This window comes from Humulus lupulus, chromosome 2, assembly GCF_963169125.1.
Source record: "Humulus lupulus chromosome 2, drHumLupu1.1, whole genome shotgun sequence".
Classification (NCBI taxonomy): domain Eukaryota; kingdom Viridiplantae; phylum Streptophyta; class Magnoliopsida; order Rosales; family Cannabaceae; genus Humulus; species Humulus lupulus.
The window spans coordinates 54,360,070-54,374,474 of record NC_084794.1 but is presented as its reverse complement, the minus strand read 5'-3'; the positions used below and the strand labels follow the sequence as shown (position 1 = coordinate 54,374,474).

Sequence of the window (14,405 nt, the reverse complement as noted above, 5' to 3'; positions counted from 1 at the left end):
GCTTCATAGTCAAAGAACTTTATTATTATTTTTATATTTAACACTATATTTCTTAATAAAAGTTGTTGTTTAACTATTATACTTAAGTACATATTCAAGCATAGCCTGACTAATAATATTCTCCAGGAGAGACAAGAATTATGATGCAGATACTTTCATAGAAAACATAGCTGTCTGAATTCTTAATAATATTACTAATATTGGAGACTACATAAATATATATATTTTTAATGGAAGAATTATTTGGCACCTGGAAAACATCATTTGTGCTGATTCCAAAGCATTTTTCATTGTGGGGTTTTGACCTAATAATTTACAAGCCAAGCTTTTTAATGACTCAAACACTGTGTGGGTGGGTATCTCTCATTTTTATATTTATCATTACATGGTCATAGAAATACACAGAATTATATATTATATATTATATATTATATATTATATAATTCTTATAAAATGCGACCTTTTCAATCCAATGTGATGTGAGGAAAGAACAGACAATTCTCAATGGTGGGATCCTAGAACGATTGACACTTGGTCCTCTAATAGACAACGAAACTGTTATATTCTCTTCAAGTCATCATTTGAAAAATCTAAACTTTTTTTATTAGATAGGAGAGAGAAAGTGAAAGGGAGAGAGAGAGAAATAATGAGTTGGATAGGTACAAAACGGCAATGAATGAATGAATGATCCAAGAAAGGCTTTACAACGACCAAGAAAATGTTTATTGGTGGGTGATCCAAGAAGGCACTATCCATTGAGAAACTCGCTTTGGTAATAATGCATATTTATATCATAAATATATATATATATATATCAATGGCCAATATAGGTGTGTTATGTTCTACTTTCACTCAAAGGGCGGCTATTTAGGACTTAAAAACGTGGCTTTCACAGTACACAACCAAAAATAGTGGCAATGGCACCATTGAGATTGCCAAGGGCCCTCGTTAGTTTCCATTCATAGCAGTGCAAAGTCGGTGAAATGCATAAACCTTTCTTTTTCATATAACATTGTTTAATCGACTCTTGGATTGAGATTGAGGCAATGAGCCACGGCGTAATTGTAGTTGAAGCTTTTATTAATGATTAATGATCATTGAAAAGTGTTTGGAAACTCATTTAAGATTAGTTTATCTTTGTACAAACAGAAACTAAGGTTAGTGATGTGGACATACAAAGTCCACTAGTATACTTTTTTGCCACAATGCCAAGACTTTAAGTTTCAGTTGTGGATATTGTCCAAACAACTAACTTTAATTTTCTTATTCCACTGATAATCAAAGTGTAATTTCTTCTTAATCTACTTTTCTTTTGTAATCAATACATATTGACAAAAGATTATTTTTTTACACCATTCTTTCCCATGTCAAGTTACGTTTCAGTTTCTACTACCTTGCCTGACACTTTCAATACCTACAACTAAAAAGTGTGGACTTTTATCACATCAAATCTCCTTTCACAGTCAATTATATAATAAATAACAAATTGGAAGATTTCTCCCCGAACTAGAGCTTATAGAGTTTTGCTCCCCAAATTATTGTGCATAGCAAAAATCCCCCCCAAATTATAGTAATGATTGCAAACATCTCTTTTGTTACATTCTGATCACTTTTTTAAGCAGTTTATTGATGCATAATTGCAATACAAAAGTCTATTTAACTAACTGAAGTTGGCCAAAATCGAATTTATTGATGTTAAACATACAAACATTAACAATTAAGAATGCAAATACATATTCCAAAATTTATCTTTAAACCACTATTGATGCATGTATTTTCCATATAGATTCTCGAATCACGCCACATTAGTATGGTTGCAAAACAAAAAAGTTCTGATGGCAAAACTCTTCAAGACCATAATTCAAGGAAAAATACTACTATTTGTCCTATAATAAAATATATATAATTCAATTATATGTGCAACAAGATAAACTACCAAAACCATGTAGAGAAACAACATTTAATATGTTTATAAATTTTTTAATACTATCGAGATCAAATAAGCATAACAAAACAAGATAGTAGAAAACCCAATACGATGATTTCTTGTCTCTTAACTTCATTCTCATAAGAACATAAGTGGCTCGTGACCATCTTTCAGCAAAAATGGCACTTTCAAGTAGAAGCATAACATTCAAACATTACACCATTTAAGAATACAGACTTGAAATTATGCTGAGTTTCACTAACACTCAGAATGCAAGTAAAATAGCTACGGAATTTGAGAAGTGAAATGGCAATGTTCATTAAGATGAATTGAAGTCCTCAGTGGGGTGTCAAGGGTAAGCCAAACTTTCCAAGTAGATGCTAACACAATAGGATACAAATCACATAGATAAGAATGAGACAGCTATATCATGACAGGAAATCACACCTAAAAATGTGAGAGTTGCTTCACTATGTGCATGGAATTGTCTATTCAAATTGAGGTACAAGCAACTGAATTTCTGAAACTTTCTTCTAAGGTTATCCATGCGCATGGAAATTGGAGCATAGCACAAGGTGCATACACATGTACAATTATCCCCGAAAAAAAAATACCCATCCAATACCCCTCTCAACTCAAACCACCACCCCAAAATAAAGGAAAAGAAATAGGAAAATTAGGCAGCTGAAAAAATACACTACTTTTCACCTATTCTGAGCCGCTTATGAGCTCGTTCAAACTTGTCATCTGTGCTAATTACTTGACTGTTCAGTGACCGGTTTGCATGATCCTGAACAAACATGTTAAGAAGAAAACAATAAGTTACAGGTCTACACATGATAAAGTCAGAGATCTATCCCTGTAGAGTTATATTCTAGATAACGATGTAAAATATAATGCATTAGCAATGCTACAATGAAACACTAGTATTTAATTGACTCAAGAAAAACCTTTGAACTGAATGCGATCGAAGTCAGTCCACTATCTGTTTGACTCGCAACATCAATTTGCACTGAGATTCTGGTCTGTGATAAATCCACGCCCGAAGATCGCAAAGCTTGTTTTAAAGTATCAAAAACCCTGCTCAATAACACAACTGCACTCAGAAACAGCACATACTAAAGCTTGTTTTAAAGTATCAAAAACCCTGCCCAATAACACAACTGCACTCAGAAACAGCACATACAGTATCTTTCCACAGGAAAGTCAGTAATTAATCCTGTCAAATACCACATGAATAATAACATTTTGAATAAATATTAGATAAAGCAACTACATTGCATGAAAACAGTACCAAAATGTAAGTTTTATTTAGAAACAAAATCATGAAACTAGTTGTCAATGCTCACCCTTGGGAGTATGAATTTGACATTGTCAGAGATCCACTTTTTTCCTCCTTGATACTCGGTGCGTTGTTCAACACAGAACTTGTAGTTGTATGTCCACCCTGCCACGGTTCAGGTAATGGTTGTGGCAGTGGATCTACATCGCTGTCATCAGAAACGGATTCCTGCATAGGTTGCAAAGGCACGACATGCCTCCCACTAGGGTCAAACATATTTGTTTGCTCCACGTTAGGAGGAACTGATTGAGTAGCTGATCCGGGGAGGTGATCCAGTGTTTTGTAAACCATAGCAACGCCCATGTCAGACTCCAATGAGTTTTGTTGATTGGGAAGCAATGATGGGGAAACAATAACATTATTTTGAAGATCAGAACCATTCTTTACGACTTGAGAAAGATCAGCAAAAGTTTCTGTAGACGCATGTTGATTTCTCTGTTGCAAACAATTGGGGGAGACGTCAACAAGTTTCTCTTGAAAGGAATATGACAAACTCTTAATCAGTATGCCCAGAAATCAAAGTACTTGGTTGACCACTTTAACAATTTTAATTATGACTTCAAAACAGAGAGGACACAGCATGTCTTCTTTAAGTTATTTAATTTACATTTTATCAACAAAAAGACCATGTTAGGATTCCACATCGACAGAGTAGGGCATCATCCCCTCATGAGCTAGTCTTTCAAGAATAATTTGTACCCAAGTAGATGCAACAAATGATAGTGGAGCGGGGATGTTTGTTTTGAATAGTTGAGTTGCCTTGGAAAATGTAAAGGGACTTAGGATGGAAGTAATATTAAATTTTTGTGTACAAAAAAGTTCACATTACTCTTAAAATACATGTGGCACTCACACAAATTATTAACTTTACCCTCTTAAAATTTGAACCAAACATAGGAAATAATTTAGATTCTCATTCCCACATTTACTTTATCCCATACCAAACACCCCCTAAGTATCCCTAAGTATGGGATTAGTTGATAGCTTATAACCACTTGGGCACCCTCTTCTCATAAGCTAGTCTTTTGGAAGTGAATTCTACCCAAACAGTTGTAACAGAGCAACTATCCATTTATCATAACGCCTTTGCACAATATGAACTTCACTCACCTTTGAACAGTACAAAAGTAAGCATCTAAAATTAAATCTGAGCTTACACGATGAATTTGATAACTACCTATATCTAGCAAAGATACTGTAAAACTAGAAAAACATGCATCAGCACCCATCCCATCTGAATGAGAATAGTCCATGTAAACTATACCTGGAAATTTGCATAGCAAACAAGCTTGCTTCATCATTATTATCACACTAGTAAAAACAAATGAAAAAACAAGTATAAATGCAAAATAGTGACCCACACGCAATACACTCATTAAAGATAACAATTTTGTTTAACTGATGACGTCAAATCAATACAAACTGAATACTGCAAATAGAGGTAAAACAAAAAAGCATAAGAAGTCAAAAGAATCACAAATTAAACAGAGGCAAAGTTTCTAAGTAATCACAACTGTTACAACAAAAATTATATCAGTTCTCTCATACATTTGCGAATCTAAACGGCGTGCTACTTATACAGATATTCTGACCTTTTACGGACAAATATCTGGTTAATCAAAAATTCATTCCACTTGCTTTATGTATGATATCTAAGACATCAAGCAAACACATCTAGTCCTATGAACTATATTGTGCAGCTATATATAAATATTTATATATTCATGTCTATATTTATAAATGATTATGCACATTCATATTAACTTTTTCTTTATTAAGAGATATAAACATGTTGAGCATTAGATTACCCATGGATGTAATTTTGCTGGCTCTGAACTCCAACCTTGGTAAGATTCCTCATACATGTTTATCTTCTCCTGTAAATACTGAACGTACTCGATAAGCTGCATACAAAGAGAACAGAAAACATGAATCCTGACACTGAAACTGTTATCATATATAAGCCTACATACAGACAATGACCTCCAATAGGAACGAAGCCTTGTCTCTTTTCTGATCACTTTGAGGTATGAGCTCTCTAAGTATCTGAAATCTGCATTTAAAAACATATTATATGGAAAAGAAGTCAAAATTTTCGAGTCAGTAAAACCGTGACATCAAGTTATGCCATGAAAAGAGTATCTACTACTGAAGCCAAAGACCGGTGACATGTATATTAACAAAACACTATTATAAAGTACGGTCTTCGGTGCTTTTTTAATGTTCCAACTTCTAAAGGCACTACTTAAGTCAAAACTCTAAAATTCTGGTTAATTTAGCTCCTTAATTTTTTTTAACAAAGAAAAAGAGGTTCAAACATAGATTGGGCAACCATCTTTTTCTCAATTTCTCTTAGATATATTTCTTATTTTCATGATGCTACGGTAAAAATAACAATAAGTAAAGACAAAACAACAACAGCAATAATAAAAACAAACATAAAGGTCACCTCTCATTAATTTTGCTCCTCCTACGCTGCTCAGTTTCTGAATGCTTAGACCTATTTTTTTCCCTACTCTTCCCATCTACCTTCCCTGAAAAACCACTCAAAACAATTTCACACGCCAAAAGAAATTAAAAAATTATGAAGAGATGAAATTGAAAGATTGAAAATTTAAACAAAAAAATACAAAGAAGAACAAAACCCAGTTAAGGCACTAGTCACTGGTCCAAAACTCATACATATATAAACATATATACCTTTGTGGGTCACTTCTTCTTCATCTTCGAATTCTTCTTGGTGACCCCTCGAAGACTCCACCATCTCCAATACTCACCGTCCAACACCCTGAAAAGAAAGGAAAAAAAGAAAAAAAAAACCACCAAAACCCATGAGGCCAAATCGCAAAAAATAAAAAAAGAGTAAAATTGAACAAAAATTCTGAGCCAGAGAAATAACTCGGGCAAGTATGAGTGGAAGCTCCGATGAGAATGTGGGGCTCCGACGGGAGAAGTCCGTACAGCCCGGGCAGTTGTTGTGTGAGAGAGAGAAAGAGAAAGAGAGTCTTAGTTTAAGGTTAATGTTAAAATTGTGTACAGTTGTAGAGAGAAGGAGCCCTAGTTGATGAGTTCCATTTTTGCTGTCTACTTCCCAAAAAAGGGTTATGGTGTCCTTCACTTTTTATTTATTTATTTATTAATAAATCCACGATTTATTTGATTTTGGTAGTGGTGGATGCTAACCTGCGCAGCTATATATATTCGCTAACGTGCGCACGCACGCACATTTCTGGTTGAACCAATAGTAACACGTGACGTATCATGGTTTGTGGTACAGTATAGTCTTGATATAGTCTTGATATAGATTCTGTTCCAAAAGTTGAAAACTAACCATTTTAGAAATAGTTAATTAAAATTATTAAATATATTCTTTTATTTAAAAAAAAAAAAATTATTAAATATATTTAGTTAAATTTTATCTTTATTTTTTACTAAATTTTCCAAATTATCTTATTTGACCACATAGTTATCTTTCTTTTTCAAACTCGCGAACAAGAAACTCTCTACTATCTACCATTTTCAAGCCACCACGACCACCTCCACTAGCCACCAAGCTTCTACCACTGCCATTGCTCCTCCTCCGTGTACCTCCAACATTGTGACCTATAGTTGTAATTTTCTTGGTAAGTTCTTTATCCTTAAAACTAAACTTCTCTCTTCCTCTCCCTTTCCTAAAGGATTTCTCCGAAATCTTTCTCTATGTGGATATATTTGTCATAGGTGCATATATATATATATATATACATATAAACATTCATCTATTGTTGTTTTAGTGTGTATTCTATGTTATGATTAGTTAAATATAAATGATAAATATTGTTATACAAGCTAGGTATAAAATGCTTAGTAAATTTCACATATGTGAAATTTGAATTTCCATTGTAGGTACTTAAAATTTGTGTTTTTTTTACTTTCTAAAGTGATACAATGAGGTATCTGAGGATGCCCAAAAAATTTAGAAGCATGTGGAGGAATCCAATGTCAATTTTGAGAGTTTTGACATGCTTAGGCAGCATTGTGTCGCCACCCAAAAGGCGACACGTCGCCTGACGTGTCTGTACAGACACATGTGTTTGGCTCCAAATGTTAGTTTTTGAGGCTCTAATCCTATTTGCTAGAACTAATGAATGTGCATTCTCTATAAAATGGTTCCCATAGAGTTTTGATGAACTTGATCACTCTCTCAAAATTTCTCTATCTCTCTCTCTCTAGCTTTCAAGATATTAAGTTTTCTAAAAAAAACTCATAAAGAAAGTGCTTGACTTTGTGAGTTTAAATACTTGTTCAATCCCAATTTCTATTTTCTCTTAAAAAGAGCCTCAATCATCCCAGTATAAAGAAATTTAAGAACACTGGTGATGGTGTAAAACAATCTAACTATGTAAGCATCATTGGCAGCCTGAGGTATGTCATTGTTTGTTCTAGACCTGACATCTATGTTGTGGGTTTATTATGCAGGTTTACTAGTAAGCCTAGTATTGAGCATTACATTATCAAAAGTTTCCCGCTATCCTTGAAGGATATAGCGATACTGACTAGAACACCCTGTCTGTAATGCCCTAAACTCCAGGGACTGTTATGATGTGCATTTTGAACAGTGCTAAACTCGCTAATCGAGTCATTTGGCCATAATCGTGTAACTAATTATGATTAGCAGTTTAGGATTAAATTTTTTGGTTAAGATATAACGTTTCACTAAAACGTTTACTGTATACATTGGGATCCCAAAAATATAATTTAAAGGTTAATTACAACAAAATATTTACAATCAGCCGACCTAAGCGGCAAAATAGGGTTTAACCCTAGTTCCTCTTTCAACCCTCGGCCGTGGCGGTCGAGCAACTGCATATGTACATATCGTCACCTAAGCTCTCCAACTCAAGGATGGTCCAACTTTCTTTTGCCTTTACCTGCACCACATAGCACCCATGAGCTGAAGCCCAACAAGAAAACTCAATATGCTCATTGTTGACGCAGTTCTTCGCCAACAAGTAATTAAGAAAATAAGAGAAAGAGATCAGTGCTTAATAATGAACCGAAATAGATAAATGATCTTAAAATGGACTGATGACACAACTACGTTTTTAGGTGGTTCAAAGGTTAAAATCCTTCTGATAACTCTATGATTTAAAGTTATTTTTATGATTTTTAAACTTGTTTTTAGGTTGAAAAGAGTAATGAAAGTGTGTTAATAAATTTGTTCAACTTTTACCTTTATGTTTTAAGTAGTGAGTCCATTTAAGAGTTTGTGAGTTGTTGTTAGTAATTATAAATATTTATGTAAATTTGTGTGTTTTTGTCATTCAGGAAAGGAACCTTCAAAGCGCCAAGGGAAATTAAAGGAATCAAAAGACAAAGGGGACAGAAAGGAAGCATTGCTGCTCGGATGTTGTAGGCCAGACTCGTAGCAATTCTGGGAAAAGAAGGATGACGTGGACAGAAGCCAGCTGCACTTAAGTAATCACCTCAGCGCCTATGTGGCACCCATTTTAATGAATGAAGTCAGCTGGCTAAGGTGGCAAGAAGAAATGGACCAAAGATGGATTGGGCTTTCTAATTAGGGTAAGGGAAAGTACCCAAAGAAGGGGGGCAGCCGTAATACACCAGAAAAAAGAGTAGAGGACACAGTACAAAAAAAATCTTTCAGAAAGAATAGTACAGTGAAAAACCAGAGAGATATACACAGAAATAGGCATTACCTACAAGAGGAGAATCACGACCAAGGAAGGTGGAGGACTCTAGAACCTGATTCTACTCTTCTCTTTCTTCTATATTTCCTTATCTGTAGTGTATACTCTTGATTCTATAATTTGTGAACTGAATATTTGCTATGGATGAACAATTTCTGTTTTGGATTGTAATTTTCAGTTTAGACATGAACTAATCACCTTGAGATTTGGGTGGCTATGAACCTTATGTGATGAAGTATTAATGCAATGCATGAGTTTAGTAATTTGCCTTTGTTCATTCAAGTGAAATTAATGTTTAATGATTGTTGATTGCTGGCCATAACTAACAATTAAACTAGCTAGATCTGATTTTGGAAAGAATCTATCTAGTGGAATCAACTTGAATGATGCAAGAGAAATGCCATGTTTAGGTAGTTCTTAGTAGTGAAATAGGAATATTTTGCTACCTTGTATAACCTGAGATTTGGTGAATAAATGCATGTTTTACAACCTGATTTAATATAGGAATGTGTTGAATTAAGTTATGGAATTATATCAGTGGGTTTTGGAAAAAGCTTACTGGCTTATTGTGAAATCTGTTAACTCTGTGCATAATTGCTGAACGATTGCTATAACAACTGGGCAGATTAACATAGGGGGAAATAACCATCCAAATCTAATTGTTCACATAGATCTTCTCTGAATTAATTTTTTCTAAGTTCTTCATTTTATTTTAGATTAAATTACGTATACCCATTTAATTTCAGATTCATACTCCAATCATGTTCTTAATTTTGTTATCTTATTTTTAAATTGTTCTTTAGTTGATTTTTGCAATTATTTAGTTTAAAATCCCTATGGAGGCGATACTCACTTATCACTGTATTACTTGTTGCCAACTACGTATACTTGCGTATTTTAATTGCTATAATTTTCGCAACACCATCTACTCCACCAGCCAATATTATTGCTATATGTCTGGTATTCTTTACAGGGTATTTCCTTACACAATAGAATCCAACCCTTTGCAACTCCCAAGGTCTCCATATTTATAGGAGGGGGCACCTGGAAGTTGGTAAGGGGGGTCATCCCGTGACCCCCTTACCCATCATGTCACTTCTGTGACATTCATGATTAATTCCTGAAACCTGACAAATGAAGTGTGGTCTAATCAACAGGTAAGGGGGATAATGGGCTGCACGACCCAACCTAGTCGTGGGTGCCTGAATACGCACGTTCATGCTGCGTGTCCGAGAATTCAGGGATATATCAGACACGTGATGTCTGATATATGCACGTTTACATTGCATGGTTGACTTTATAAGGGGTCACGGCTTCCATCTCCAGCTCGTGCCCCGAGCTGGACGCCTTCCTGACCTGCGGTCTTTATCTTCCTGTCTCGGCCCTTAAATAATCTTGGCGAACCTTTGGCTACCCCGAGCTAAAGAGGTAGGACCTGACGACAGCAGCTCCGGTCATGTGGTATCCACATGGCTGATATAATTAGGCCATATCTCAGCTCGCTAACAGCCCGTGGAAAATCAGGGCGTACATTTTCCCCCCAAGCCCCTGCTCGTGGTACACGACGTTGTTTAGGGCCACAGTAAGGGCTTTTAGGCTTCTCCATGGACTCTCCATATTCCAACTTTTACGCAGGCGCCGAATACATGGAACATCGTGGTCGATGACGGTACGTCTTCCTAGAACCGCATTAAATGGCCTAGTCTATACTCAGCCATCGCTTCGCCTTTCGAGTGGAGAGCCTCGGATCCCACATCAGGGCGATCCAACGACCCTCCTCTCATGACCTTTCACGTATATAAGAGGGGTGGCCACCTTACGCATGGGCCACCCGTTTATTTGAAAATTTTCTGAATTTCCCTTCTTCTTCTCTCTACTCATCCTCAAAAAACCCTCTTTTTCTCCCAGTTACCGTTCCCAGCATTCCAGAAGATCAGGCGTAAGGGTTCCTTTGAAGCTTTGGGACCAGTCACTCCATCGAGGCCCCAACCCAGACGACCCCTTCATCCCTCCCACAGCAAAATACTTCGTAAGTTTTCTGACTGTGCACGCTTTAAATTTTCTTTTCACTGTAGCTTAGGTAAATAGTTCATGTAGCTGCATGCAAGGTTTTGTTGGTTCTTTGTGGGTATGAAGGGTGTAGGCTTTCAAGTTAGGGTATCGCTTGTAGAAGAAAACCATTTAGGAGCATGACTCATAGGGTGCATTTTCTGGGGAAACCTTCTAGGTAGATTTTTGGGTATGCTTGTTCAAAACATCCAGCATTTTGGGTGAAAAACCGGGTAGCTTAGGGGACACGCTTCACAGGTGGTTTTGCACCTCTTGCCTACTGAAACTTTCATTCCAAGGCAAACTTTTATCCTGACCCTCCTGACACACGAATTTCGAGTAATCGGGGATCTGTTGGGAGCACAGGCGCATGTTCATAGAACCGCGTGGTCTCACTCTCCACGAGCTAAGCTTACCTCAGCCCGTGCAAAGGAAACACTCCTTCAGATTCTTTCTTATGCTTAGGTCGCCTTTTCTGAAATTTCTTCTTTTGTTCAATAGGAAACCAGATGGGACCCAAGAAGAATGCTCCCAAGAAGACCGTAGGCAGCTCGTCCTCCCAACAATCCAAAGGAAAGGAGGTGATGACAGACTCCCCAATTCCCGCCTTTGGCCCGACCGTGGAGCGGGAGCTCGAGGTGGCGCCTGACGCTTTTTTCGAGGCCGAAAGGATCGTCTCGAAGATCACCGACCAGGGGAGAGTGAATAAAATATTCCTCTCCCACAACATCGAGCTGGGGAGGGGCGCCCTGATTGCCCGACCTCCCCTAGACGGTGAGCGGAGCTGCGCGCCGCTCGACGAAGAATATGCGGCTTAGAGTGACGAGCACTTCAAGGCTGGGGTCTTCCTCCCGCTGGACCAATACTTCGCCGACTTCCTCAACTATGTGAAGTTGGCTCCTTTCCAGCTCCCCCCCAACTCCTACCGTTTGTTGGCGGGGTTGAGATATCTGTTCCTGAAATAGGAGTGGGAGGTCCCCACTCCGGCAGATATCTTATATTTTTTCTGCCTCAAGGCCAGCCCGGAGGAGCGGGGGCGAGGCGACGGGTTCTACTGCCTGACCCGTTTCCCAAACACGACTGCGGTCATCGAGCTGCCCAGCCACCCCAACGACTTCAAAGACCAGTTCTTTATGTCCAAAGGGTTTTGCAACTACGAACTGCACTACTTCAACCGTCCTCGTAAGTGCCTTTTACTCTTAGCTCGTAAGTTAAGTATTGGTTAGCTCCCCTTTATCAGTTTCTGACTTAGAACAATTCTGTAGCCATTTTCGCGAGGATAGACAAGTCTGTGAACCTTGGGAGTCAGTACGAGACACTGGCGGGTTTGCCCCCAGTGAAAAGGACTATCGCCAGCTCGTGACAGACGAGACGATGTTGGCGTGCAAACTGATCTCTCCGGGCCAGACTTTGGCCCTGAGGAGACCCCGGGGGCTTCCCCCAGCTCGCGAGATGAGGCCTATCCCCGAGGAGGAGGTCGCGGGGGAAGGAGAGGATGAGGACGAGGAGGACGAGGTGCCCTTCATAAGGACGAGGAGGAAGCGGGCGCTGGAGGTCGCCCAAAGAACGGACGAGGAGAGGATCCAGTCCGGAGAAGCCGCAGGTCCCTCTGGGCAAGGTAATCCTTACATGTTCAGGAGCTTAGATAGGGCCATCGCCGATCCTCAGTTAGCTAGGTTTAATCCCAACCAGCCCGTCCAACGCCATCGAAACAATCCCGACCTCGACGTAACCCTACTCTAGTGTGTCGACCGGCTCGTGCTAGATTACGAGAGTAGCCGCCCTAGGGGTACTGTAGTCGTAGACAACACCTTAGCTTTTAGGTCGGCCTTATTTGAGGAGTATGGGACCAACCTTCGGTCATGGCCCTCGCTCCGGGAGGGTATCGTAGCTCTGCGTCTTAGGCAGTACGTAGAAGAGTCTAGTCCTGAGCTAGCCTCGGACCCAGAACCCGTGCCAGCCCGTGAAGTCATTGTCTTAGATTCCCCCACAGAAGCTCCGGGGCCGATGGTCTTGACCATAGATTCCTCTTCTAGCTCAGGGGGTAGGATCCCTTATGATATATGTTTTTTAATTCTGTTTTCTCTTTATCCTTGTTGTTCTTGCATAAATGTTAACTTGTATACTAACGTTGCCTTTGTTTTGCCAGAAGAGATGTCTCAGCCCGGGAACAAGGATTTGCGAGCTAGGTTCACCGGAGGGAACTCCTCCGCCGGGACCTCCGGGCCCATGGTGAAGAAGCTCCGGGTGGCAAAGAAGGCCGCTGGGACACCAACCAAGTCCCCTGCAAAGGGGAAAGACCAGACCCCAGCTGCCTTGGCCAAGGTACCTCCACCTCCTGCAGCAATGGAGAAGATGCCCCCGCCCCCTCCACGAGCTCCCACCTTCGTTCGGGATATGGAGATGGAGCCCGGGACTTTGGCAGCTGCCGCCACCGAGGTGCGCATTCCGGTGGACCCCCAGGCCCTAGAGAAAATTCCTGACGTCTTTCGGGGGACGGCGACCTACACCGTCGACCACTACTACGGGGCCACCAAAAGGGACCTGCGGGCGATCGAGACAAGGAGCACGGAGAGTGTGATGGAGTCTTCACTGGGAATGGCTCTAACGGTAAGCTGGCTTTGCTCTTTTATATTTTGGTTACCATGCTCTGTCTTGTCTCTCTTTTTTTTTTCTAAGGCAGTTGCCTCTTTGTTTTGTAGGGCGCTCTGGCTCTTCACCGGAGCATATCCAGGTCTAAGGCTCGGCTCGAGGACATGAGGGGCGAGCACCAGGCAGTTTTGGCCGCCCATCAAACGACCTTGGCCGCCCTGCAGGCGGCCCAACAGCAGGAAAAAGAGGCCAAGGATGCCTTGGCGGCCGCGCGGGCTGAGCTGGACGCAGCCCATCCTAAGCTTCAAGAGGCCGAGGCTACCAAGGCCGCCCTTGCTGCCGCGGTGGCCGAGTTGGACTCTACGAAGACTGGAGCCGAGGAGACCAAGGCCGCCTTGGCAGCGGAGAAGGCAGCTTCCAGCTCCGCCATGGAGGACATGCTCTACCGTTGTTGGGTCTTTAACTCGGACGGCGACTTCTCCTTTTTAGGAGCGGACTGGGAGGACTTCTGAGAAGGGTTCAAAGCTCGCCTCCAGCAAGAGGCGCCTTCTGAGATTGGGGAGGCCTCCATAGTGGCCGAGCAGGAGGGCGAGACGGCGACCTCCACGGAGCAGCCCGGTGGAGCCTAGGGCCTTCATTTTTTCTTTTTACATATATATATTTGTAACTTTGTATGAGGTTTTTTCACCTCGAGACATTTGGTTTTAGTCAATTTTTGATTCTATGCACCTTAGTTTGCTTTTCTTTTTCGTGGTGCCATGATTGATACTCTTATATTTTTCTGGGAAAAACATATTAACCAATC

The 14,405-nt window shown here is 39.8% G+C and overlaps 1 protein-coding gene across 3 annotated transcripts; it reads right to left on the bottom strand.

Moving 5' to 3' along the window:
* Window positions 1–2,318: 2,318 nt before the first annotated feature.
* Window positions 2,319–6,379, bottom strand: LOC133817828 (transcription factor BIM2-like). Of its 3 annotated transcripts, none has more exons than XM_062250441.1 (8): window positions 6,169–6,379; window positions 5,970–6,057; window positions 5,719–5,803; window positions 5,253–5,322; window positions 5,078–5,173; window positions 3,277–3,704; window positions 2,878–3,007; window positions 2,319–2,717 (listed from the first exon to the last, which is right to left on the bottom strand). In XM_062250441.1, the coding sequence occupies exons 2-8, from the start codon at window positions 6,031–6,033 to the stop codon at window positions 2,625–2,627; spliced, it is 966 nt and encodes a 321-aa protein (XP_062106425.1). In that variant the 5' UTR covers window positions 6,034–6,057; window positions 6,169–6,379; the 3' UTR covers window positions 2,319–2,624. The 3 variants fall into 3 exon arrangements, 2 of the variants coding, with proteins under 2 accessions (XP_062106425.1, XP_062106426.1); XM_062250442.1 differs by having other exon boundaries at window positions 5,078–5,146; window positions 5,243–5,322; window positions 5,970–6,059; window positions 6,170–6,379; XR_009885720.1 differs by having other exon boundaries at window positions 2,648–2,717; window positions 2,878–3,074; window positions 5,970–6,059; window positions 6,170–6,379.
* Window positions 6,380–14,405: the final 8,026 nt, after the last annotated feature.

Coding starts and splice junctions, on each gene's coding strand:
- LOC133817828 (XM_062250441.1), bottom strand. CDS start 6,033: ATGGTGGAGTCTTCGAGGGGTCACCAAGAAGAATTCGAAGATGAAGAA. Junction 5,804..5,969: donor AGAAGAAGTGACCCACAAAG/GTATATATGTTT, acceptor GTGGTTTTTCAG/GGAAGGTAGATGGGAAGAGT. Junction 3,705..5,077: donor CAGCAAAATTACATCCATGG/GTAATCTAATGC, acceptor TGTTTGCAACAG/AGAAATCAACATGCGTCTAC.